Here is a 26,415-nt window from a genome sequence, read left to right as displayed (position 1 = left end):
TCTTCTGTTTTAACATTCTCCCCTTCTCTAACGCCAAGACTGACCTCTGCTGCACCACCTCTAAGTCCTCCAGTTTGGTAGGGATCTCCATGCCATGTAACCACTGCTCCTTTTCCTCCACCCAGAGCTGGCAGGCACCAGCTTCACTGAACATGCGGTAGAGGGCCAGGGCACCTTCCAGAGCCTGGCGCCGAGCTGCTGACAGAGACTCCAGTTCTTCAAAGCGCTGCTCAATAGCAGGTAGGCGACCATCCACCTACAGTCAGCCATAAACAATAATTTAGTACTACAAATATAACGTCATGACTGAAGAAGTATTAAAAACAAAACACACATACCTCAGGGAAATGTATATAGGCCTGTGGCAGTGCTTGGACCTGCTCATGCAGTGAGTCGATGCCAGGGCGGTGACTCTGGATCTCCTCTTCTATCTCCCTCTGCTTGCGAGCGAGTGTTTGGGTGGAGAACTCATCGTGGCCCACCTCCTGACTGGAAACCTGTCTAAGTGTCTCCATGATCCATGCCTCCATGTCATTGGCATCCGTTTGAAACTGGTGCAGGGCCACCGCTTCCTTAAGACTCTGCTCTCTGAGCTTAGTTGTCTGGGGAGCATGGAGAACAAGAAAATGACAAACAAAAAACAATATTTGGAAAAGCTTTATACTGTACAAATACAAATACAAAGAATCATGATCTCCACCCACCTCCTCCAGATGTGTCCACTGTGCACGGATGTCTTCAATCCTCTCAGTGACCTCTGGGGCTCCAAAGTGACCCTCCTGAACCAAAGCTTCTCCAGCAGCAATGCTGTTACTCAGGGGGCCATAACGGGCTGCCATCTCATCCCTGAAGGCCTCATGTTTGCTAAGCAGGTGAAGGGCAGAAGTGAGGTCACGTCCACAGTCTCCACTGGCCAGGATCTGCTCCTGCTCCCTGATCCAGGCTGCCTCCTCTCCCACATCCCACAGAAACTGCCACAGGCGGTGCGAGTCCTCGAGGCGCAATCTGCGTTTCCCAGCAAGCTGACCAAGCTCCTCATAGGCTTGACCAAGCAGGTCAACCTTCTCACTTACTAGTCCTGGCTCACATGGTTTGTAGGCTGGCAATTAGAAAAGGCAGGAATACATGGCACTTAAGATATTGTGCACAAATAGGTGAGACTAAAGCTGCGTGGTCTGTACAGAGAATATGTAAGACTTACCCTGTTCATAGGAAGTGAAGCGCTGTGCGGCTCCCTGCACTGCCTTGATCCTCTCTGCCTGAGCTGAAATGTCAGCCTCTACCAGAGTGTGTTTCTGCAGTAGGTCTAACACATCATGCAAATGTTTGCCACTGTCCTGGGACTGCAGACGGCTCTGAAACAGAACACAGTCCAGTAGAATATTTGGTTATTTCATCTATGAAAAATAAAAATAATAATTATATATATATATATAAGTTAAAACACCCGTTTATACTCAAGACCTTAAATGCTAACTTTGAAACGGGTCAAAACAAAGCCAACAGAATGTAGGAATGCAAAGCACTAGTTCAAAACAAGTTATAACAATGGGAGCACTGTTAACATAGTGTAAGCATGCATTGTATTGAGTGGGTCACTACCTTCATCTCTGCCATCCAGTCCATGATGTAGCGCATCTCCTCAAACAGTCTCTGTAGGTCACGATGGGCGTTCAGCCGCTCTCTGCGTGCAGCCAGAAGCTCTTTCAGGTATTCCCAGAGTCGAAGCACATTATCCCTTCGCGCAATAACACGCCGCACATCATGGTACCTCTCTGCTTCCAGCTCTTTGGCAACAGCCTCCACAGCAGCCACACGTTCCCAATATGCCCCAATGTCTGTCTCAATTGCTTCGTGTTTACGGGTGGCAGCTTCCACGGCTCCCAAGTCAGTTCCAAAGTTGTCCTAATAACAGAGGAAAGTGAGCTTATCACAGTAAAACTATTCAATGTAGAAATAAGAATACATGTAGCCACACACACACACACACGTGTCTGTGGTTGATTAAAATACATTTTATTTTACTACCTGAGACACTAGCCTCTGGTTCTCACTTAGCCACGTTTCCCGCATAGCTGCTTTGCGGTCAAAACGGGCAGCGAGCATCTCCAGCTTCTCCTGGCGAATCAACTCATTTCTCAGTGCCAGCTCTCGTTCATGCTCTGCCTTTTCCAGTCGCTCCCATGCCTGCCACATGAAACACAGGAAGTTCGTAACATCCTGCAACTAGGATACCAATACCGCATACATGCTAAAGCCAATTTTGTGAAACTCCATTAAGTTAACTTAGTCAACATGAATATTTTTTTGTAGGCATGCAATAAGTCGCTTACTTAACAAATTCATTACATTACGTTTCTAGATGGAAAACCATTTTGAGCCCTTTCTAGAGCAACCCAAACCTTATTGATGTCTGAGATGAGTTTGCCCTCTCTTGGCATGTAGACTTTCTGATTGTTTGCCCTCATCTTGCTCTGGATAGTAAAGAGAAGAACTTCCAAGTTTCCTTTCTCTGTAAATCTGTGGAGACAGTCACCACCTCTGTTTAACATACTGTACAGCTTTACACTTGAATCGTAATGGATAACAAGCATTGTGCCATTCACTGGGTTATATTAAACCAGCTTTTTGTTGCTCACTTGGGGGGTTTCTCCACAGTCCGGTAAGAGTTGAAAGCCTGGAGCTGGTTCTGCACAGCATTCAGTGAGTTAGCTAGCTGCCGGTCATTGAGCGTCCCTATGGTCTGCTCAATCCACTGCAGCAGCTCTGAGGCAAGGGTCTCATACTTCTCTATCAGCTCATCAGCCTCAATAGCATAGTCCAGTACCTGCAACCAAGAGGGATCTGTGAATCAAGGCACCTGTAATCAAAAGGTTTTACTTTTTGCACATAAATATATAAATACACACACAGCTAACCTTGCCAATTCGTTTGCCCTCCACTGCCAGGGCTTTCATCTTGGAGAAGTAATGGTAGTAGGTCGCCACATAGGTAATGATGGACTTTTCATCAGGCTGATCAACATTAACATCTGAAAAAAAGGCAGTATGATCCATTTGCAATTGAACTCTTCCCCCTTTTTTAATTAACTGACCATAAACTTCATCATGCACAAACAAAACGGTTAGGTTTGGCTCCTAAAACAGCCTGAATGAGGAGTTTTAATAGGTGTCAAACCGTTACTATCTTTGTACATGCTTTTTGTGAGGTCAGTGTAGCTGACATGTGATGTGATGTTGTCTAAGCTGTAACTAATTCTAGTAATCCTCCATAGTCAACAGCCATCAATCTGTTTCAGACAACAGGCACCAGTTTAGTGCCTCAGTTGACAGTGTCAGGCCTTCAGCGTGACTTGTGACAGGAATGCTTCATGTTTTTGTGGAGGCTTTACCCACTCACCTTCTGGGTCCAGCAGCTTGGTAAGCCCCAGTTCCTTCTCAGCCACATTGAAAGCATTCTGGAGATTGTAGTGAGCATTGGACCTCTTCAGGTTGTCAAACTCAATCACGTCAGGTCTGCAATGGCCAGGGAACAAATATGGATTTAATACGTACAGATTGCAGAGTGCAAGACAATGGCAATATCATTCAAGCTGACATAAAATCTCCTTCTTGTGGTATAGAGAAAAACATTTGCAGTCCACTACAATCAATAGCATAGTCCAGTACATTTGTTTACAGACCTTTTAGGTACAGTCATCTGCATGCAAAAAGGCTTTCATCTGTAGATTAGGCAAACTGCTCCTTCCAATTATTGCTTATTTTTGCCTGAACCATGTTTTCATTATGAGCTTACTTAGGCATTAGAGGGGTGTAAAAACTGTTTGGGGGGCCTATATATCTTAAAACTTTAATGACCAATAAGCATGTATTGGCATTCCAAAAATATGGGAAATGAGGACAAAACTGGCTATTTTCTCATTGAGGTTCACTGACCCTGCCCAGAGGTTAGAATTGAAAACCTTGAACATGAAACCTTTTACTCCAGCTTGTTCTTAATTTATAAAACACATAAAATGTTCAACGTTGCAGGTACTTTAACAATGGAAAGGGAACAAATTATTTGCATATAATAATTGCCTGCTTTGGTGTCCCTTTAGTTTGAAAATGGCCCTGATCATGTAAATGTCAGCGTCATGGTTTACGTCAATATCCCATGGTTCAGTAACTCTAATGAAAGCAATGTTTGCATTCATGTATCAAGTATCACCGTAATGAAGTATTCACTGTAATGAACAGCAGGGTGTGCAAGTGAGTTATTAAGCATAGCTCTTTATAGAAAATAAGTGGGTTATTATTTCTGTGATCTAGGTCATCTTACACCCTATTTTATTTTCATCCTTTTAGCCATACTTGAGACTGTTTGAAGGATGGGAGGAGTATAAGAGACCTAAATAGAAAAGGGGATAAAAACACCCCTGAGAAGTGTGATGGCACTGTGACAGGTGCTCCTCATTAAGCAAAGAAAGATAAAAGAGGGGGTAAAGATACTGGACACATTTTTTATTTGCATGATGACTGAATGATCTGAAATCCACACTTCGAAAAAGTATGCCCAACAGGGACCAGTTTTATTGTAGTACAGGAAGAAGTCAATGACCTGTGTTTGTGCACGATGGCACTGAACGCGAGACCATCTCTCCAGCTCGTAGTGAAGTTGTGGATGTTGACATTGGGGTATCTGCAGAGGCCAGATCAGAAGCCATTAATCATTAACTCAACACAGCATGATTCATCAGTAACCAAGTCAGTAAAACCACTAATAGCACAAATACTCTATATATAAAATAAAATATAATATGAATGAAATATATCTTCAACATTAAGAGTATTTATCCTGTGTGTCCTGAGTCTGTGTTGTTTTTCAGACAACAGCAGCTACAGTCTGGTGTTACAATCCTCTCCAGTGAAATACAGACACACTTCACACCGTTTAGCTGTCAGCTTTTTTACTGTGTTTACTCCAGCTGCTAGCTAACGGTAGGCTAACGTTACCTGCTGTCGAGTGTAGTGTCAACTAGCGTCCTGTGCGGCAATGTTTCAGTCCCCTCTAACGTCCGTTTTCGGAGCATCAGAGAGAAGCGCAGGCATTTAAGTAGCACCTAAATAAGGCACCGAAATCCGCGTTGCTATTCGGTCCGGTAGATAACGGTCGTTAAGGCACCGGGTCTCGGACCCCCCCCCAAATAAAAACTCTTCGGATCTACACGATTCACGTGGATGACATTTTCCCATTCAAAACGGCTAGTTTACAGGTATGCCTCTCCCACTTACCCAGCAGTTTTCATTTGGCACCAAAGCAGTAGGGCATCTTTGGCTGATTTCTTCTCCTTGTTGTCCGCCGTCTCCACACTGATGTCCTGGATCTGTCAGCAGCATTCATTTAGTTATGACTGTGCCCACATTTCACACTTCACAAAATGCCTAGATTATTAGACCTCGCAATATTATTAGCCTGATCTATTAACTGTTCTTACATAGTACCAAATTTCAAGAAAGGCTCAAATTTTACAAGTAATGACATTAAGTTCATGATAAAGAAATCGTAAATCTCATCGCAGCAGCATTATCATTTTTGTGAGTTTGCCTGAGGAATGGCTAAGCTACATGCAGAGCCCTGATGTCCCACAGCTAAACTCGCTCTTTGAAAGAGGTTAAGCAATGTGACAAATGCACTAAGGGAATGGGCAGAGCTTCACAAACTACTCTACACGTTACCTGGAAGCGAAGGATGATGGTCCAGATGAGACCCAGGGTAAGACGGTGATTCCCATCCACAATGTCATGTGAGCCCATGTTTTCTAGATGGACCTTTTGCTCCTTGAGAAACTGCAGGGCTTTATCAACATTTTCCAGGCAGTGGATACGCATGCGGCCCTTAGTGGGCTTTGGCTGTTGGGAGCAGAAGAAAAAGACAGTAAACCTAAGTTGAAATTATTGAATAAAAGTGATCACAACATATGAGGGGGACAGGATGGTAGGATTTCAAAAAGAGCAAAACAAGTAGAAGCAGGAGGAGAAGTAAATCACACTAAAAGAAAGAAGAAACGGAGCGCATGATTTCTCTTTCCTCCTGACTTGTGGCGCAGGGTAAGGGTCATGCTGAGGGCTGTGTCAGGGCAAGGACAGAGAGCGGTGGTTTCTTTTGTGTGATACTGACCAGCTGTTCTCCTGAGAGCACTTCCAGAAGGCGGATGAGCATGCGGCCATCGCGCAGGTCGGTGTACAAGTCACCAATGCGACAGGTCACTCGGCCTAAGTGAGAGTTTACCCATTTGGTGAAGGTCTTCTTCTGTACTGCTTCACGCTCATCTGCAAAGGAAACAACAGGGAGAGAGGGGGCTGTAGTTGGAATACACCAAGATTACAATAGACGCCGCTGACTGAGATGCCACTAGCATCAATATCTTTACTGTCAGAGAAATAAATATTTACAAGGACTCCATTTTGCTCTAAACAAACACCAACATAGTCAACAACTTTGATCATCACTCCCTAGAGCAGACAGGTGACAGTAAATCATAAGGACGTAAGCCCTTGTCTTGAGCAGTTCATTTCACAGATAAGCTATGCCATTAAGTCTCTAGGATCACTGTATTGACAGCTTAGTGAGAGGTTTTCACTCCAAATACCAAAGTTTACCAATGGCTCTGTTCACGTGTGCATTGCTAATTACTCGAATGATGCGAGTTTAGAAGAGTAAAGTGACAATGCAAAATTGCACATGAAGGCAATGACATTTGCAGTTTTCTTTTATCTGGGCAGGACTAAAAAGAATCACAATAAATTAAGCTGTGGGAGCAGCTCAGACATATGGACCAAGGGAGTAAGGAGCTAATCCTGCTCTGCCACCTAACAAGGTGACCTCATTTCTAGGACACAAGGTCTTTCTGCCTTTAGAAAACACTATTCTAGCATTGTACTTAATGCACTGCGCCCAATTCAAGCCCACACAAAAAAAACCTGAAGCAGACAGAAAATAGATCAGAGGATCAGCACTGTAATAATGAGTAAAAAGAAAACAAAGCCTACTTTCAGCAGCATGAAATGAAATATAATGGTGGTGAAGATGGATGGCTCTCTTAAAACAATGCAAAACAGCAAAGCCTTCATATTTTCATAGTCATCATTTAACAAACCAAACCATAAATAGTGAAGCTCAAAGTGTTCGTCGCACATAGCTCCATATGATAAAATCATCTTTGATGGTGCAATACACCACACCTTCTTTCCACAATACACTTGGTGTAACAACAGGAACCCAAAAGCTACATCGTATGTGCTTCATATGTTGCATAGAAAAAACAAAGGTAGAAATGTAATTTATGTGACAGACAGTAGCCTTAAGGGGTCAGGTACCAGGTCAAGATTTTAAGTAAGCCAAAACAGCATGGTTTGATGGAAAGAATCTAATCAAAGAATGCACCAAATACACATTGTATTGTAGGTCAGGCTTGCAACTGCAAACTACTGTAACATTCAAATGCAACACTATTCAAAGCTGAGACTTCTGAACCCAAAGGCAAGCTCCGAAATATGTAGGCAGTTCATGTTACAGTGGGAAATTGTGAAAGTAAGCAAGTTGAATGTAGTCAAATCAAAAGAGATACATGAGATTGAATCAAAAGGTAAGTAAATTAATGACAGTTCTTAGAATTAATTTGTTTTATTAAGATGTGATTGAAAAGTGATTTAAATTGATTGAAGTATGACAAAAAGTGAGCCATTAGTGGCTCGTGAAGTATTATTGAGTTATCACCGTCTTGTTTGATACATTAATTCTAAGCCACTCCAAAAAGAGTGAGCAATGGGAGGTGACCAAAACAGCATGTTTTGCGCAAATAACCACTCTACCAACTGCCAGCTAAAAAAAGAACAGATTTTGAAATTTCACACTAGCTTTCTAGGATGGAGTAATACCACAGAACGTAACGCTTGAACTGTTGCGAGCTGAAGGTGCTTCCCTGTTATTTATACTCTACTAGAGAGGCCCTCTTTTGAAATAAATAATACAGATAGCTTCTTGTAATGGTGTGCTTGAACAGCAAATTGAAAGCAATCTGCTATTAATTTTCTGAAACAAAAGTTAAAAGACTGTCACAGGTAATGTTTTTAACATTAAAATATTCAATCCCCTACAGCTGTGACCTCCGTATTTGAGCTCACTGTAATTCAGGTATAAAAAGGTAACCTGTAGAGTTTTTTTGCCAAAGCACTGTGCCCTTCCTTGCTTCAGTTGCTGTTCTCCTGACAGCAACGTCTGCCAAAGAGCACTGACCAGCAATAGAAGAAATGATAGTGGAATATAACCCATTAGTCAGTGGCAGCAGAATGATACATGGAAGTGGTAGGAGAAGAAAGCATCAGTTTAAGGTTTGGCTGTCCATGCTTTGCACCAGAGCGGAGGGCAACAGAACAACACATGGAAGTGGTAGGAGAACAAAGCAAAGGCATCAGACTGAGAAAGCAAAAATACAGAGTGAAAATGTGTGTCATTGGTTTTCCTCGACTAGTAAGTCACACATACCTGCTGCTTGTAGTATGAATACCCAGGACTGTCTATGTTGGGAGTTTTCTTGCAGAGTACAGTAGCAAGATAAAATCAAAATTTTAAAATAATACCTTGTTCTTTGGTCTATCTCACAATAATACCTTGTTTTTGTGTCTATCTCACACAAAACTGCAGAAGCATGAGAACTGTTACTTTAACTGAGAAATGTTACTTTACATAGAGTAACATTTACTGATTATGTCTCACCAGATAAACCCATACACGTGAATCAACACGTTTTACGAAAAAGCCCTCAACAATGCATTGCCTTTTCAAATCTCCAGATTCAGCACAAATATATGTAATTCCAGTTTTTGTTATAGAAATATAACATTTAAAGACAACGTTGGTATGTTAATTCAAAGCAGGTAACTAAAGTCATGGCCCACAGGCATATTTGGAGGGCTGGAGCTGTGGCCAAAACAGGTTTTTTTCTCTGCCATCGCAGCTATCAGCCCTCTTGTCTCCTGGACATGTGTGTGTTTTTTTTTGGTTCACCTAAACTCAAAAGATATCATACAAACAAGAGAGTGCTATGGCATCACACTCAAACGGCGAGTATCGGTCAAACAGCCCTGCTTTAGTTTAGCCCTGGTTGGTCCTCTGCATACTGTAAAAGGGTGTGCTGGTTGGAGTTTTTGGGTCTTACCAACTTTATCCTATTCTCATTTTAACTTTCAAACCCAAGACTCTCACTAAACCTGCTTTGTTTCTCTTCGTATCTATCCCATGCACCACACTAACAGATTATTCCATTTTTAAAAGGACCACTAAGCAATATGAAGATGTTCAATGAGCCAGTAGAGGTGGATTACTGTGGCAGGTGAGGTGCAGAGGAGGAGCCTACATTCCTCCCAAAGCTTGGTCATGTTGTAACAGCACCCAGCACTGAGGAGGCGGCAGTGGACAGGGGTCCTAAAGAAGAAACCCTGCTGGTGCTGAGCTGCTAATAACAAGGCTACTGAACAAGAACACAAGACAGACAAACACAGACATCAGGGCCTGGCATGTTTGCTCATTATAGCAAGCAAACACAAACTTGTCATCAGTTGTGGCTATGGTGGATAAGGGCAAAACTGGTGCAGCTGTTTTCTCCAACAATGACGTTTGTGGATTGTGTTGTTAGTGCATGGGAGGATATGTCAACTGTCAACTGTAATGATCTGTGTACATCCACGTCTAAATGGTTTATTATTTTTTACTAACCTGTAAGAATGCTCAGCAACAGAAAGCTTAATTATTTTAAACAGAGTACCCTGATGGCTGAGGGTGAAAAAAGAAACCAAGACTAGGCCTCCTGTAGGTTGTCAGATGTTTTACGTCATGCAAAATACCTGCAGAACCTGCCTACACTGTTACACAATAAAAAGGACAAGAGAGACGAGTGGGAAAATATGAGCTTCGAAAAGCAAGCCAAGTAATTACTTAATTTAACTAAGTCTTAATCTTAGCTTTTTTTGACAAAAACTTTCCACAATAATGACTTTCCACACCAGCCTTGAAACATTTTAAAGTAATAGTTCGCCCACACGAAAAATGCAACCTGACCTAAGCTGAATCCTAAACATTGGTTGCTGCTCTGAATATTATATAAATCCCTAGCAAGTATACAGTCTTCTTCTACAATAAAAAAAATGTTAAAATGTTAAAACTGGACTCTACCACTAAATTATTGTACAGTATGTGCCTAAAAACAGGGTTTCTGTAGGTTTCCCCAAGTCAAATTTAAGACTTTTAAAGTCCTTTTTAAGACAATTATAAATTAAATTTAAGAGCTACAGTATATCACGACATACATTTAAAAAAATTTAATAAATAAATAAAAAGTCTATATCAGAGTCCAGAGATATCGCTAAACTTGCACTCCCCCATAGCTAAAGAATGAAATTTGTTCTGAAAGAGACTCGCAGAGATTGCAGCCTTGCACTTGGCTGCAATATAAGTTGCATGTTGGTCTCATTTGTTGTCGTAATGCAGCGAATTATAATTGGAGTAGGGAAAGAAAGAACTACAACACCACCGAATAAATAAATAAAAACGTTGTAAAGCTCAATGAAAACATTTAGACCTGTTTAATAATTTTAAACAAAATGTTACAGCGAATTTAAGACTTTTTAAAGGCCTAAAATTTAGATTTTGAAATTTTAGATTTTTTAAGACCCCGCGGAAACACTGTAAAAAGCATCCTGGGACTAGAAATAAATATATTCTTATTTGAATTTCTATCCTGGAGCTCTCTACCTGTCGGTCTTTCTTGAGCCGGTTTTTGTGCAATATAGAAAAACAAGCGATTAGAATTTTCTGTGGCATGTTTTCGCCATTGTTTACTAATGGCAGATTAGAACTAGTGTTTAGAGGCATCATTGAATGTTTCAAAAGCATATTTGGGCATGTCCAGTCCCTTTGAACATGTTTGTTTCTGGTAGTAAGCTTTAAGTAAATGTCAAGGCGGGGGAGTAGAGTGGGGCCCAATGTCCTCTTTACTGTTGAAGGTACTGGGGTTTAGCTTGCTGCCGCTTTCCTATTTAACCCCCAAACAAACTTTGGCAGTTGATAACGATGATTATCTTCAGGTAATCTGAGCAAATATGCCGCCAGACATAATCCTGTCTGTGTGGCTCATAGAGGCTAAGATTATATTTGGTGATAAAATGGAGACCGACACAACACTAACAATAAATCGCTGGGCTAACACTTACGCACATCTATAAAGGAAAAACTACAAATGCACATGCAGCCACTTTCCTGGAACTGCTTGGAAAATAGCTTACCATAGTAAGCACTTCAAACAATAACAAATGCATACAGCAGATTTTGTCCAGTTTTCATTTACCTAACCATTCACTGTCAAACACACTGGACTACTGTACGATTATTTCTTGACTCCCAAACATATAGGAAGCTTTCGGAAGAGCTTAAGAAAATGCAATAGTTTTGGACTCAGCACAGACTAATAATCCTTAAGTGCTGCCAACAATTTCACCTTGTTTATGTCCTGCCCAGGTCATGCTTTCCTCCCGAGCCATTCCTGGTTTCTAGCTGGGTTGAAATGCCCTTGACTTCTTAAAGAGCCCATATTATGCTCATTTTCAGGTTCATATTGTATTTTAAGGTTGTACCAGAATAGGTTTACATGGTTTAATTTTCCAAAAACACCATATTTTTGTTGTACTGCACAGCTCTCTCTCACTGCTGCAGATCCTCTTTTCAGCTGGTCTCTGTTTTAGCTACAGAGTGAGACCTCTTTTCTTCTTCTTCTGTACTATCTTTGATTGCACTCGCACATGCTCAGTAGCTCAGATGTAGATCATGTCAGCTAGCTAGCTCCATAGACAGTAAAAGAGAGGCTGTTTCTCCACCTTCAGTCAGTTACAAGGCAGGATTAGCTGGGAGACTTCTAAATGAGGGCGCACATGGAAGTAGTTCTTTCGTAGATTATGGTGAACTTGTGTGTGTTGTAGCAGTGCTTTGCTATTGAGAACGAGGTAGCATGCTAGCGTTAGCGTTAGCATGCTAACGCTAAGAGCTAATGGTTGCGGTTAGCCAGTTTGTTTCGGCTTGTGACGTCACAAGCCGTGCCGATTTTGAACAGCTCACCCGGAGACTGAAGGCAGGACACATTCAGAAACCGTATCTCACTCAGAACAGCATGGATGGATTTTTTTCAAACTTTGTATGCATGTGGAAGCACCAGAGACACAAAAGAACACCCCAAATCCCAGAAAAAGTGTTTTTTTCATAATATGGGCACTTTAAACTCTTGACATCCGGCCTCTCACCCACACAGAGCTTGTGTAATGAGTGCATCTGGTCACCCTGTCCACAGAAAGAATGAGCAAACTGCTTCCATCAATTGGTCTGCTTTAATCTTCTTTAAATGACCTTCTCATGGACATTCCCACAGACAAGATTATGGTATGGTGCCAAAGGTTGCAGAGAGAGGTGATCATCACTGGGAATCTGACTTTTCTCTCGCTTTCAGCTCTGCTCTTACTTGGCTAGAACAAAAACCTATGTGAGTATGTACGGATGTCTGCAGTATGTATGCACTCATGGACTTTGTAGTTTGGCACTTTATGTCTGCTAAGTTTGACATATGTTTAGTAATAATAAACTTAATATGTACAGCACAAGTGCTTTACATTCTTTTACTATGTAACTCAAACAAAAAACTAAGGCTTAAGAACTGTTTTGCTGTCTGAGATTACAGAGTAGACCCAAGGCACTTATTAGAGGATGACCTTACAGCCTGAACTTTAGTCTGTTATTTGTCTTCATGAAGTATTTCTCACATACAGTAGTGAGAAAAAACCCTCAGATAGTCAAAAGTTTCATGGTACATTGTTACCATTCTGTCTTGACACCAGTGGGTGATTTGAGCTAAGAGTCAACTATGGCTGTGTGTACTGCTAAATGGATGCCATGAACAAAGCAAACAATGAGGACAAACCATCTTAGATTAGTTGTAGGAGGAGTTGGTATTTGTAAATAATGTTTCAGCAACAGGGGGAAAAGTCATACATGATGTACACGGTACTTAAAGCTACATTCGGTGAGTTCTAGAGAGCAACCCTCGTGTTTATCCTTGTGTATAGTTTCAAATAAAAGGTTACAATATCTACTATACATTCAAAGTCACCAGTTATATGAAAACAGTATTACTAAGTCTGCAACAACCTAGAAAAAATAAATAAAAAATAGAGCAAATATTTCACTCCTACTTTACTTATTATTCCGTAGGAAATTGAAAATCTACACTCAGTGTTACCCACAGATGTTTAAGTAAGCATCCCTGCATATCATCAGACCAATTATTTATAATAATAAATGAGCCAAACTGTGAACATGGGCAATTGTGTTAGCATGTGTGTGCAAAACAAAGTGAGCAAAATGGAACTTACAGATGCACATGCTTTGACATTTCTTGACAAGCTGAACTGCCCTTCCTTTAAGACTTTGAAAGTAGGGCTGTGGTATGAGTTATATTTACACTTAACAGTTTGCAGTCACAAGTATAGAAAGACAATGTGTTATGCCTAATTCTAACAGGTGTATTCTTACAATGACAAAAACTGACAGGGTGAATAAAATAGAGACCTCTCACAGTTTTGTCCTCTTTCACTTTCTGAAGGCAGTGAAGGCACTGCACATGCCCTTCAGGTCATGCCCCTCTGTGCCATCTGCAGCTGCAGCTGATAATGGGGAAGATAGGGGAGGAGGGGACCGGCCAAGGCCAATCCCATGAGAAAAGAGAGAGAAACAGGCACCTCTCAGCCATAACATCTGGACACAAAAAGGGTGTGAAATGTCAACAAGACAATAATTGTCCTAAAGCCTCCAACACAGCACTGTCTTGTTACCTTTCCAAGCAGGAAACGGTCAATATTGGTAAAACTGTTGGTGAGGGTTTACCATATGTAAACCCTCACCAAGGTAATGTGACTCTGAGTTACAGCTGGAGGCCACTAGAGTCAGAGCATTCACTAGGAGTGTTAGAAATATTAAGTTACAACATTCAATTCAGAGTGCGCCACTATACTCGAAACTTGACATTGATCCCTTTTAATATCAATTCAGATTATGAAATAAAGTAGAAGAACAAAAATGCTTCTGATCTAGATAGCTAAGCATTCACTAAAAGAGAACAAACTAGCCTTGGTCTCTTCTTTGTTACAATTTGACATTACAGACCGAAATGTCAGACCCAAATTACATGAGGAAAAAAGGACTGTAGAGGTAGAATTGACAGTACACAACTAGACACTACAGTGTGAAATCAGTCAATTCAGTACAAAAACCATCAGAGTTGCAGACTTCGTTTGGACAATTTTTCTGTGTTTGCAAGTGTATTTTAAACTTCTAGCGGTGTCAAAGCACTGTCTATTTGCACTGCTAATGCCTGCTGAGTGACAGTACAAACTAAAGTCCAGAGCAGTTGACTAAGAGGGTGCAGGTAGCCAGAACAATGATCCTGTAGTCTAACGTAACAGACCGTAATACAGTTTTAGGCAATATGAACTATTACAAGGAATATTTCTATTGCATTTTACACACATGACGTGTAAGATTGCATAATATAATGTGCATAGTGTGATTTGGGCTACTAGAAAATGCAGAGGTTCGAAATAAGCTGTATTCTCTTAATTAGTCATGAATGATTTTATGGGTTAATGTATAATGTGAGGGTGGGTGAAAAAACTAAAAGCTATTAAAAAACAGCAACTGCCCCTCCATCTGTCAATAAAGATTGTTCCATGGCACAAAGATTAAGATTTTTCCTCTCACTTCAATTTAACCATGTGGCCCAGTGTTCCATTAAACCTGTCTACCTTGGCCATAGTTATTTAGTTACTTATCATTCACCACTGAGTGAGGTAATGCTAGATGTGTTCAGTGCTTTTGACTGGTAGTAAAAATGACTAAGATAGGTTTTATTTCTTCAAATATTTCTCCACAAGTCCCCCGGTAAGATGTTAAAATCTTAACATGGAAATCAACTGTATGGTTTGAGATCAAATTTTAGCCCAAAAATAAAAGTTGGGGACCACTGACCTTGCACAAACCGCATGTAAGAAGGTCAAATAAATGCAAAAATAACGTATGGTTTGTATGCATACAAAACAATTTTCTGAATGCTTCCATTTGTGTAAAGTGGATACCACACTATGTATCTGCGCATCTTCCATTTCATCATCAGGAGTTGAACAAAGAATGAGCCTCAAGGGTAGTTAAACTGGAAATACAAGTGGGTGTTGCCAAAATGTGTTTCAGAGTGTGTGTGCGTGAGTATATTTACAGCAACTCCATCCAGAACATAATCATGCATAGAGATGACCAGCAAAGAACATAACATGTATCAAACACCTGTCATCTTAATTCCCCTACACACAAAAAATATTTTATATATATATATATATATATATATATATATATATATATATATATATATATATATATATATATATATAGTTCCAGTTTAAATGAACCTCGTTTCACAATATTCTTGTTGTAGGGAAGTGTGAATAAATCCTGTCAGCATAAATCTGGTGACTGATCACTGACCCCTCAAAATTACACAATGAGTTAAAGGTTTTCTTGCCTGACAAGCTGAAAAAACATTGTACCCTTAGCTTCTTTGTGCGTGAGGTTGCACAGCTAAATGTGACAGTGTTGTAAACCTTGTATATGCATTAGAATAGAAAATACTATTTCTTCTGTGGGTCTTTTCTCTAGTCAAGAGCATTGATAGTCACTGTTGAGGTGTAGATATTTTTAGTTTTAATTTTACAGACACATGCGCGTTCTTTTAGCAGACCAATCTCTTCCTCAGTGGGAATGAAAATATTGCTTAATATTGGAGGTGAAATATTGTTGGTCCACTACAAGAATGTTAAACATGCGAAAGTAGACATGCCCATCAAGTAAATTCTAAAGACAGCTCTCCATTCCAAACAGCAACCAGGGAGGGACCGGAAACTAGCAAAACAATGTGCTCTTCATGCACACCACTGACTCAATGCTAGTTTCATACACTATAGCCTGTACTCAGCTAGTGCAAATACTTTACCTTGTGGGCGTCTAAAGCTCACAGGAACAGGCCACATGGTAATACATAATTCTAACAGGAACACATGGTGATCAAACAAAAACCTTCGCACAGCAAAAAAGAGGGTTTAACATTATTTCCATTTAACATAAGAATTTACAGATGTTAGTTCAGAAACAGAGGTTTAGGGAGGATTGCACTTTATCTCCCACATCATTTTCTAAGTCCTATGTCACAACCACTGGCCTCTGTGATTTCTGTTTGCAGGACCTGACAGGCTTTAGCCAGAGACAGAGCTGCACATTGTAATAAGATAAGAGAAAGGACAGGTGGCCCAGTGATCAGGTGCCAGACTGCCTGCTTTAGAGCTGAGCTGAAGTCTACTGTGTGTCTACTATGGCTCTCTTAGATTCTCTCCTCATTAAGCGCTAAAATAGTACCAAATTGAGGAGTCTTTTCAACCTCTCATAGTTAATCACTTATGACAGAAGAACGCTGAGCTATTGCTAGGGACTCATTTACAATCCAGAGCACCTGCTGTAGGACTACTACTATAGCACTAGCCAAGTAGTCCAATTCTACTCAATATTTCAACAAACAACAGGATGTGTGTTAAAGGGTAACACCTTTCACTCCAAAACAGTCAACGTTTTACATTAACAACTGTTTCCATAAGCCACACACCGAAGAATTTGAGGCTCTAACCTGTGACATCAAATAAATTCAAATGTATTGGCTTAGCTAACCAAAACAAACCATTGGATTAAAGGTATATTACAAGTTCCTAAACAGAATGAAATTTTCCTTTCAACTATATTAACAGGTCAATATAACTCTTACCTTGCAGCTGTTTAAACCTTCCCTCCAGAATGTTAGAGTATTGCACCTGATTAACAAACGCTGCTGGGGACAAGCAGGGCTCTCTGTCCCTGTGGCCCAACTCCATGGCCTTTTTCTTTGGATCTCTCGCCTAAATATTCCTCTCAGATACAGAGTGAATGGGAGTTCTCCTGCATAGCACAGCGGAGGCAACCTTTCCCACTAAATTGTATCAAATCCTTTAGAGGGTTCTCCAGAAGATAGAAGTTTTGTATATCCAAAATGCTTTGGTTTGTCCTCCTCTTTTAGATTCCCTCAATGCTGTGCCTCAGTAAAGCACAACACTAGCTTAAAAATGTTGCCGCTGGTTTTTTTCTTCTTCCACGGTATGTCCCACCTTGTCCAATTGCAATACAGCAGTGCAACGGTGGAAGGGTTTTTTCAAAGAATCATTTCAAACAAAACTCAAGAACAAAATGTTCTCTTGTTTCACCTCCTTTAAGTGAAGAATTTCACCACACTTGTGGCCTCTGTGCAAAGTAAAAACTTTTGATAGCACTCCCTTGTGGTTCACAGCTGGCTATTCCTTCCCTCCAAACTCTGAACACGCATTTGCTGCTGCAGAGCACAGCAGAGCAGGCTAACCAGCTGCAGTCGGATAGCTGTGTAAACAAAGCCTGCTGTGCCGTCTGAAAATTGTGTCATTTGCATAAGGTGTGTTTGAGGGAGGAGCACAAAGGAAGAACACGGTAGAAGGATGAGGGCAGGGAGGAGGTGTAGAGGTGGACTAAACCATTAGAGTTCCTGCTCAGCGTTGCTTGAAGCGGATTAGTCAACTCCACCTTAATTCCAGGAAGCAACGGGGTGTGGCCTGCCAAGAAGGTACATCACCTTCTTATCCTGTTGTCTTGCTGCATAGTTCTTATTTATTTTATTCTCTAAGACAAGATTCGTCTCCCTTTTTCGGTTTACTGGTTCTGCCGTATGATAAGGCGTTAAGACAGGAAGGAAGTTGTTGAGAATGTCTCAGCAACACAACAAGCTCTTTCCTGTCTGAACAAGATTTTAAATTATGAACTTGTGCATTTGTTTGTCAGACAGATGGTTAGACAGGCCAGGTGGGTGGAAGTGAGTCGTTACCCGTCTAAAACAATTATAGAACTACACTGCATTCACACATTGTATTTCTTACTAGATTAGGGACAAATATAAAAATGATGTATGGCGCAACTTGTTAAATATTTAATATGGTTGATTGTTTTTCCACGGTCAAATTAAGTGATTGTTTGCATGCAAACAATGAAGGAAAATGGACTTGTATTTTAAATTGTGCTGAGATTTGAAAGTTACAAAATTATTTGCTTCCATTGCTGCATTAAGTATATATATATATATATATATATATATATATAAAGTTAGGGCTGTGAAACGATTACATTTTTTTAATTGCGATTAATCGTTGAATTTCTATAGTTAATCGCGATTAATCGCATGTTTTATCACGATTAAAATTCTATTATTTTGCATTTCAGAACTGTTTTTACCAGTGTATCTTGATTGGGAATCAAATGAATGCAAAGAAAGTGACTTTATGAACTTCATTTTTAGATTTGTATTTGTTTATTATATATTTAATCTAGTCACACATTGGAATTTAACAACAACTTTGAATGCACCACGAGGCTGTAATTACCAGTTTCATTGAATGCGCCGTCTGTGTTTTTCCGACAACAGCAGCTGCAGGTTGTTACATCCCGGTGTCGGAATCCTCTACAGTAAAACACAGTCAAACTTTACACCGTTTAGCGTTAGCTGTCAGCATTGTAACCGTGTTAAATCCAGCTACTAGCTAGCGATAGGCTAACATTAGCTGCTGTCGAGTATTGTGTTAACTAGTGTCACGTGCAGCAATGTTTCTTTTGACTGTAACGTCTGTTTTAGAGCATCAGAGAGAAGTGCAGACATATCAATGGCACCAGAATGAGGCACAGAAATCCGCGTTGGTATTCCTGCAGCAGCAGGATGTGTTACGAGGAAGTACGGCAAAATAGTAGCCTGTTAGGCACGACGCAAAGCCGAGTGAAGTGAAAATAAATTAATAAATGGCGGCATGCGATTAATACGATTAAAAAAAATTAACGCATTATGCTCGACCCTTAATCGCATTGCGATTAACGCGTTGATGCTGACAGCCCTAATATAAGTAAATATATTTTGAAAGTTAAATAACCTAATGAATGGAAGGTTTACTTTTTCTTGCAGCTGCTAATTAACACCCTAAAAAGTGCAACCCTAAAAGTTGCACTAAATGCCTGTGAGTGTGCAAAAATTACACAAGACTGTAAACACAGTGAGGACTAAGGTCACAACCTTTCTTATCAGACGATGGCTTTTGGTCTGGTCAGGATGCAGTGGTAAAAAGGCCTGGTTGTTTTTTTTATCTGAGCTTGTCCTGATGAGCGGGGAGCATCTGGATGGGTCTCATTAGAGGACCAAATGCTACGGGCCTTCTCCGACTGGGTGTTTATGGAAGGGGACTGGACTAATGAGATCCAAAGAGAACACACTTCTTCCTGAGGAAGAGAGGCTATGCAGTGGTCACATGCAGTGAGAAATGAAGAGCAGAGACCTGGTAAACTGGTAATGGCCATTTAAGATCCCATTGGGCATATATCAAACATCACCATCCCAATTAACATGAGAGGCAGATGTGATGGCAGGTTTGTGTGTCTGGCATATGTGTTTAACATATAAGGCCTTAACATGTAAGGCCAGTTCCCTCCCTATAAAACCAGTCTTTTGGAAATAAACCCACTGGATACTAGGATTAACAGTTATTTTCTGAATATTGTGAAATATGTAAACAAACAGTAAGAAAGTCTGCCAAAGGGTCATGTGGGAGAATCTCCTGCATTGAGCAAATAGGAATTAACGATAATTAATGACTGGTGTGGTGAATAAATACAGATGAGAAAGACGAAAAAATAGAAGCTGCGGTGGAGTAAGCACAACCAGAGGGAGAAAGGAGAGATCTATTGCTGAGCATGTACATTTTACACATCCTACAGCACAACCACTTCCAGGGACCCGAGGGACAGCAAAAGTCTGGACCTAACTCAAACGCTGGAAGTAAATATCTGATCGGAAGGGTAATACCTCTGAAGTAAGCATGTTTGATTTCTCATGAGAATTCCACAATCACTCAAGTCTTAGTCCCAATATTTCTCAAATGTGAGGCAGTGAATTGATATGATAGTCTATTATTCATGCGTTTCTTAGTTCTTTATATATACATACAATATATAGGCATGGTCTATGTCTTGATTGGTTGTTTCCAGATTTAACTGATTTGCCATGTCTATGATAATGATGTGGATAAATTTTTTTTTTAAATTCCATTCTTTTTAAAGTACAAAAGCTTCGCTCTGTCCTACTGTGGAAGCTTACACAAGTAAATACATGTAACTGTTTGAGTGCGAAAGTGGGCGCTGCATAAAAAAGGCAAATTTGCACCACTTGCCTTGCTATCCACAAAGTATACGACAGTAGATAAGTGGTTATTTATGCAAATTACAATTATTTTAACAGAGGGGAATCTCTCTACTGTGAAACAAGTGGCAGCTGCTGCTGTCACACCAGAAGTAAAATGTATCCAACAGACTGAAAGGGTTTAAGGTGTGAACCCCCAGGAAATGAGGCAATTATATTACAGAGAGAAACGCAGAGACGGTGGAATTGAGAGAGACTGTGAGAGAAAGAAGTGTAAGTAAGCAGCAGCTCACAGAATATTGAAGGTCTTGACATCTGTTGATACGTTGTAAAAGGTAGGCAGGAGCTATGCCTAGGGGAAAATACCTGCTACAGCATGTCAAAGAATGTGCACATGAAGCCCATACATGTCAAACGGAGATGGTATCACAGGTATTCCACACACACCCACACAATTACAGCCCTCTGTTGCTTACCATAATTATATGACATCAAGATACAGTACATCTTTAAATACAGTACAATGCATACACAACCAGGCAACACCCAAAGTGTGTTTCCTGTTGGCATGAGGAAATGAGTCAGGTTGTATTTGTAAGTGAAATGAGGTTTATCTTTCAGAATTACTTTGACTACAGCGGTGCTCAAAGGTCATAAGAACAGCTCTGTGTGTGTGTGTGTGTGTGTGTGTGTGTGTGTGTGTGTGTGTGTGTGTGTGTGTGTGTGTGTGTGTGTGTGTGTGTGTGTGTGTGTGTGTGTGTGTGTGTGTGTGTTTGTCTGCCTGTTGCTCCCCTCTGCTGGGTTCTCCATGATACTGCAACTAGTTTTGACTATTATCAACATAGATTCTATCTGTAAAATGTGTAACTAGGAAGGTAGGGTAGATAAATAAGCATGCACACGTGCGCACAAACGCACACACACACACACACACACACACAGGATGTACTACAACAGCTAATAGAGCCATCAGGATTTTCACCTAGTCCACGTAGTCTCTGTAACGTCACCCTTAGGTGCCAAAATGAGCCAAAATGAAGCTTAAAGTGGGCAGTCAACCTCTTGGCAGTGCCCGACGTCGGCTTATCCAAAAATAGGCAAAGAGGTGGAGCGTGGATAGCCCACAGTCTATGCTCGCCTCCTGTGACAGCAGCCCACCGGTCACTCAAAGCGGCACGCCCTTAATTATGCCGGACTTTAATATAATTAAAACAGGTGAGTAATAAAAACATAGACCCCCATTTTAACATTGGGGTCTATGAGGATTGACTCGCTTTTGGAGCCAGCCTCAAGTGGCCACTCAAACTGCAGTTTTTGGAACTTCCGCATTGGCTTCATTTTTTAGCACCGGAGGTTGCCACTTGGTTCTGATCAACATTATATTAAAAAATGCAGCCTCCTCATTCAATTCATTAAGGCCCCTGTCTGGGCATAGCATGAAATCTGATGCAGAGAGCTCCGGCACAAAAAAAACACATCATCAGTGTCATCTAGAAACCCTGTATACTTTTTGTATATTCATGTAATGGTTGTTTTAGAAAACTACCATAACATGACTGGACTTAAGAAAACAGAAAAACATTATAAACATTTTAGATTATTGATTTATCTTTAAATGTTGCTATATTGTTGGGGGATTTTCCCCACACTTAGCCCTAAAGTCTAGTCTCAACACCTCATTCCATCACGCTTATTGCTCTGAGGTGAATTGACTATACAGCTGCCTGGCTTTGTCCTCCTTTTGGAAGTATTTCTGTCTTGCCCTATAAAGAGAGAATTGTCTTTTGGGACAGAAAAGAATAAAGTTGGTTCCTAAGTCTACAGAGCCTTATTAGATTTGTGCAAATTACTATTAGTCTGTGATTTTGTCTCTAAATGTCATCCGTTTCTCAAACTCCTGTACAGTCTTTAAAAACCGTTACCATACCTGCCTTAATATAAGACAATGTTGTCTCTAATGACTATATTTGGAAAAAGGAATGTGTTGCATTATACTCAAGAACTAGGGAGTTCACAACCACAGATGTTCCGTTTGAATGGAGTAAACCTCTATTTGGAAGTGAGAATGTTATTTTGTTGCATTATGTGTTGTTTCAAGCCTTAATGCTGCTGGGCTTGCAAGTTTCTACCTGTCCATCTATAGAGTGCTTGCGAGAGTTAGTCAGCCCTAAGGTTGTTAAATCGGACCCCGGAGCTTTACCCCCCTTCTGGTCTGGTTCGTTTGAGCAGATGTGAACACAGTAATCCCCCTCCGATGCGGACCAAAACAACCAGACCACGGTCCGGTTACAAATTAACTCGCTTACGCTTCGCTTGTGGTGAGATCGTGATCCGCTCTTGACCTGACCCAACTACCAGGTCTACAAAGCAAGTTTGAGCTAAACGGCTCCTGCTCATTAAATCTTTTGATTGTAGTATTAAATGTATTGAATTGTCATAACAACATTCACATCATACTGTTCAGCTCAGCAGGATTTAATGGAGCATGCAGTGCAATTTGTTCATCAGTTATAGTTAATGGTTTGACAATTCATTTTGTAGCTACCGTTACATTGCGTTGGAGACTGCTACACATACTATTATATGTATTACTAAAACTGTAAAATCCTCAATACTAATACTATTCTTGTCAAATTTGCAGGACGGGCTGTGACCACCACTTGATACGGACTCTGGTAAAAACTCGTGATAAAACTACTTCTGTGGCTACAAAGGTGCTCTTCATCAGTGGTGCACCCAACAAACTAGTGAGTCCTGAACCATTGAAACATTAGAAACACCCTTAAAATAATCCAAATCAACATAACACTACTAACTGCAGCTTCAATAATTACCACTGAGCTGAATCAACATTTGTCTAACACAGTGTCATGTTTTACAATTTAGCAAATTGTGACAAAAGAATAAATAATGCTTCAAAAAGAACACAATGTTTGTCAATCATCATTACACACCTACAGTACACATACTGTAGATGCATATTGAAACCATGCAAACTACGTTGGTGGGGCCTGAAGTGTAGCATACCTGCGAGAGCCTTGATGCGTGAGCGCTCGAAGAGGCGTGCTGAACTGTTCTCATTATCCCAGTCAGTTTCTGCTGCTAGGTCCCAGCGGTTGTTGATGTCATTATACTGCTGCTGGATCTCCAAGCTGTCAAAGTCCGTCGGCGAGATGGTGCTCATGATGCCTAGGCTGGAGGAAAACACATTCAACCTACAATTCAGACACAGAAACACAAAAGCATCCAAAGTCAGTGCATAGAAGGGAGAGGACACTGCATGATACCAGAAGCTTCACAAGACTGACCCTTGGAATGTTTGCAAGCTAATGTTTGGAAGATTCAGTTTGGGAACTGCAAATCTATTTCTATTTCATCCAAGGACAGATGATGCACTGTAACACAGATCACACACACTCTCCTCACAGCCACACTCAAGTTGTATGTGCTCAAATGACAGTCATATGCAAATAGCAGCTTAGACAGTACAACTGCCGGAGTGTGTAGGGAGATAAAAACTTTGAGATAAGTTCAGCAACTGTCATGAAGTTGTTCAGTTAGCGAACGCATCATTTAATATAACTGCTCATGTAAGCCAGGGCAACAAGCAGTAATCTAATTTTAGCCTGAGTGTTGATGGCAAAAACAACCTCAACTGATTAGATCTTGACTTGCACATGCGCAAAACCTATAAAGCTGAACCCCGCACACACAGATGACAGTGGTGATATAAGAAACCTAGTAGGCAAAACCACTGCACATGTACAGCAGTACAAGCGCGCACACACACACACACACACACACACACACACTATTGAAAGAATCAAATATCAAAAATTCAAGTGCCTGAATATCAACATGTAATGCATTAATGCAGCAATGTGTAAGGATGCCTGTTGATACCTAAACAAAGTCTGCAACAGAAATCATTAGTAATGTGGATGGTAACTATTTTTTCAGGCCTTTATTTAGGACAGTTTAGACTTGAAAGGGGAGAGAGAAGGTGAATCACATCCAGCAAAGGGCCACAGGTCAGAGTCGAACCCGCGGTCACTGCATCAAGGAGTAGACCTCTATATATGGGCACCCGCTCTACCAAGTGAGCTAAGCAGGCACCCATGTGGATGATAACTTAACAGGAAGTGACATTCATTGGTTATTTCACTTAGCTTGGAAACAGTTAATTAAGCTTGGAAATGCCTATCCATTAATTGGTATTGAGTCACCAGAGGGAAAAAAAAGTGAACTATTTCACATTACAATAACCCAAATCCCCAGACAATATCTGGTTTGTCACAATATCAATATTATGCCAATGTATCATCCAGCTGTGCTTTGGTTTCCATTATGTACTGCTTATGGCATGCATGTGCACATGCTGGTAGAATATATGATAAAAATTAGTATAGGGAGCATACAGTAGACATAGAGAAAGAGAGAGATAATGGATGTAGCATCGGCGATGTCACCCATTGGTTTGTTGACTGCCGTTCTGAAGCCAGAAGTTTGCATTTTGGCCGTTGCCATCTTGGTATTTTGGAGCCAGAAGTGACCATGTTTGGAAAAAAGGGCAGAGCTGGGGAGGATGACGTGTCTAAGCCAGTATTGTGTATGGTTTCATGGCGCTGCGCTAAGCTAAATGCTAAAGATGGAAAGTCGCCGATTTTCAAACCTTCTGATGAGAGTCATTAAGCACAGTTTTGCAGGCTTGTAAACGGGGACCTCCGGTTACTGGCGCCGTTCATCTGCATACGGCAGTACACAGAGCTGGTAGAAAAATCGGCAGACTTTCTCTTAAGTTACCAGCTAGCGCTAGCATTTCAATTCAATTGTATTTATAGTGTCAAATCACAACAGGAGTTATCTCCGGACACTTATAGATAGAGTAGGTCTAGACCACACTATAATTTACAAAAACCCAACAATTTCCCCCAAAGAGAAAGCATTTGGTGCGACAGTGGCGAGGAAAAACTTCCTTTTTACAGGCAGAAACCTCGGACAGACCCTGACTCCTGGTAGGCGGCCATCTGCCGCTGCCGGTTGGGACACAGAGACACTGATACAGATATACGGAGAAATAGCAGTTGGTATGATGAACAGTAGCAATTATAGTACAAATAAAGGCAGGATGTTGAACAAGACATGTTTGATTGACCAAAATGTTAAAATTAACTTTGATAAAGTGAAAACACACAGTGAGAGGGTCAAAGTTTAGGATGAAAACATGTACAACACCCAAAAACAAGTTCACAGATATTTTAATGTAGACAGTGCCATGGATAAGCATTGCTAAGTCTCTATCATGACTGATTAACAAAATGAACATCATGCTTTACTGAAGAAGACTTCAAACTAGCGATTGAGGCCGTCTGCTAGCAAAAAACAGAAGAATGCCTAAAAGCTGCTGTGTGGTGATATGCACTACCAACAATGTAAAGAACCCATAACTTTTTTTTTAGCTGGCTACAGGCACTTTGTTAGGGTTTCAGCCATTAGTTGCATATTGTGGCGCCGATTGTTTTCACCTCCAGTGGGAGTGGCTTTCAGAGTATGACACGATGTGCTCTGTCTCTATTGACTTCTATAGAAACTGACTTCTTTTTGGAGCCAGTGGAGTCGCTACCTGCTGGAAATTAGATAGAATTAAGGCACTTCTGCATTGGCTTCATTTTTCAGGCCTGGAAGTTTCCGCTTGATGGGGTCATGCTCATCAAAACATTGCTCTGTAGTAGGGCTGGGCGATATGGAGAAAATCAAATATCACAATATTTCTGACCAAATACATCGTTGTCGATATCGCGGCAATATTGTAGGGTTGATTATTAGTGCTTTCACGAAATATTTACACAATGAGATTTTTGATAAATAATCATCAATAATGTGGATATAATGACTAAGTGGGTAAAGGCAAATAATAGAACAGCTAAAACAGTCTGGTAAGTTCAGAAAAGTACATCCCTCTACTGTAATGCAGCCTTAGAAACCAGGAAAAGACAACACTTGTCATATCA

General features: G+C 40.7%; 1 protein-coding gene across 4 annotated transcripts in view; it reads right to left on the bottom strand.

Moving 5' to 3' along the window:
• Window positions 1-23,603, bottom strand: part of sptbn2 (spectrin, beta, non-erythrocytic 2) — a 35,635-nt gene extending 12,032 nt beyond the window's left edge. Inside the window, exons 1-16 of one of the 4 annotated variants that reach the window (XM_078265234.1) lie at window positions 23,432-23,603; window positions 16,937-17,059; window positions 6,160-6,311; window positions 5,718-5,891; window positions 5,274-5,365; window positions 4,600-4,680; window positions 3,400-3,515; window positions 2,919-3,031; window positions 2,640-2,827; window positions 2,403-2,520; window positions 2,029-2,187; window positions 1,603-1,905; window positions 1,202-1,355; window positions 705-1,099; window positions 339-602; window positions 45-256 (exon numbers count right to left, since the gene is read on the bottom strand). In XM_078265234.1, the coding sequence (XP_078121360.1) occupies window positions 45-256; window positions 339-602; window positions 705-1,099; window positions 1,202-1,355; window positions 1,603-1,905; window positions 2,029-2,187; window positions 2,403-2,520; window positions 2,640-2,827; window positions 2,919-3,031; window positions 3,400-3,515; window positions 4,600-4,680; window positions 5,274-5,365; window positions 5,718-5,891; window positions 6,160-6,311; window positions 16,937-17,059; window positions 23,432-23,588 (2,801 nt within the window). In that variant the 5' untranslated portion in view covers window positions 23,589-23,603. Of the gene's footprint in view, window positions 1-44; window positions 257-338; window positions 603-704; window positions 1,100-1,201; window positions 1,356-1,602; window positions 1,906-2,028; window positions 2,188-2,402; window positions 2,521-2,639; window positions 2,828-2,918; window positions 3,032-3,399; window positions 3,516-4,599; window positions 4,681-5,273; window positions 5,366-5,717; window positions 5,892-6,159; window positions 6,312-16,936; window positions 17,598-23,431 lie in introns of those variants that run through there. The other 3 variants (XM_078265235.1, XM_078265231.1, XM_078265232.1) reach the window with 3 other exon arrangements.
• Window positions 23,604-26,415: the final 2,812 nt, after the last annotated feature.

This window comes from Sander vitreus, chromosome 13 (assembly GCF_031162955.1).
Source record: "Sander vitreus isolate 19-12246 chromosome 13, sanVit1, whole genome shotgun sequence".
Taxonomy (NCBI): domain Eukaryota; kingdom Metazoa; phylum Chordata; class Actinopteri; order Perciformes; family Percidae; genus Sander; species Sander vitreus.
The sequence above is the reverse complement of the archived record's forward strand: the minus strand, read 5'-3'. Positions and strand labels throughout refer to the sequence as shown.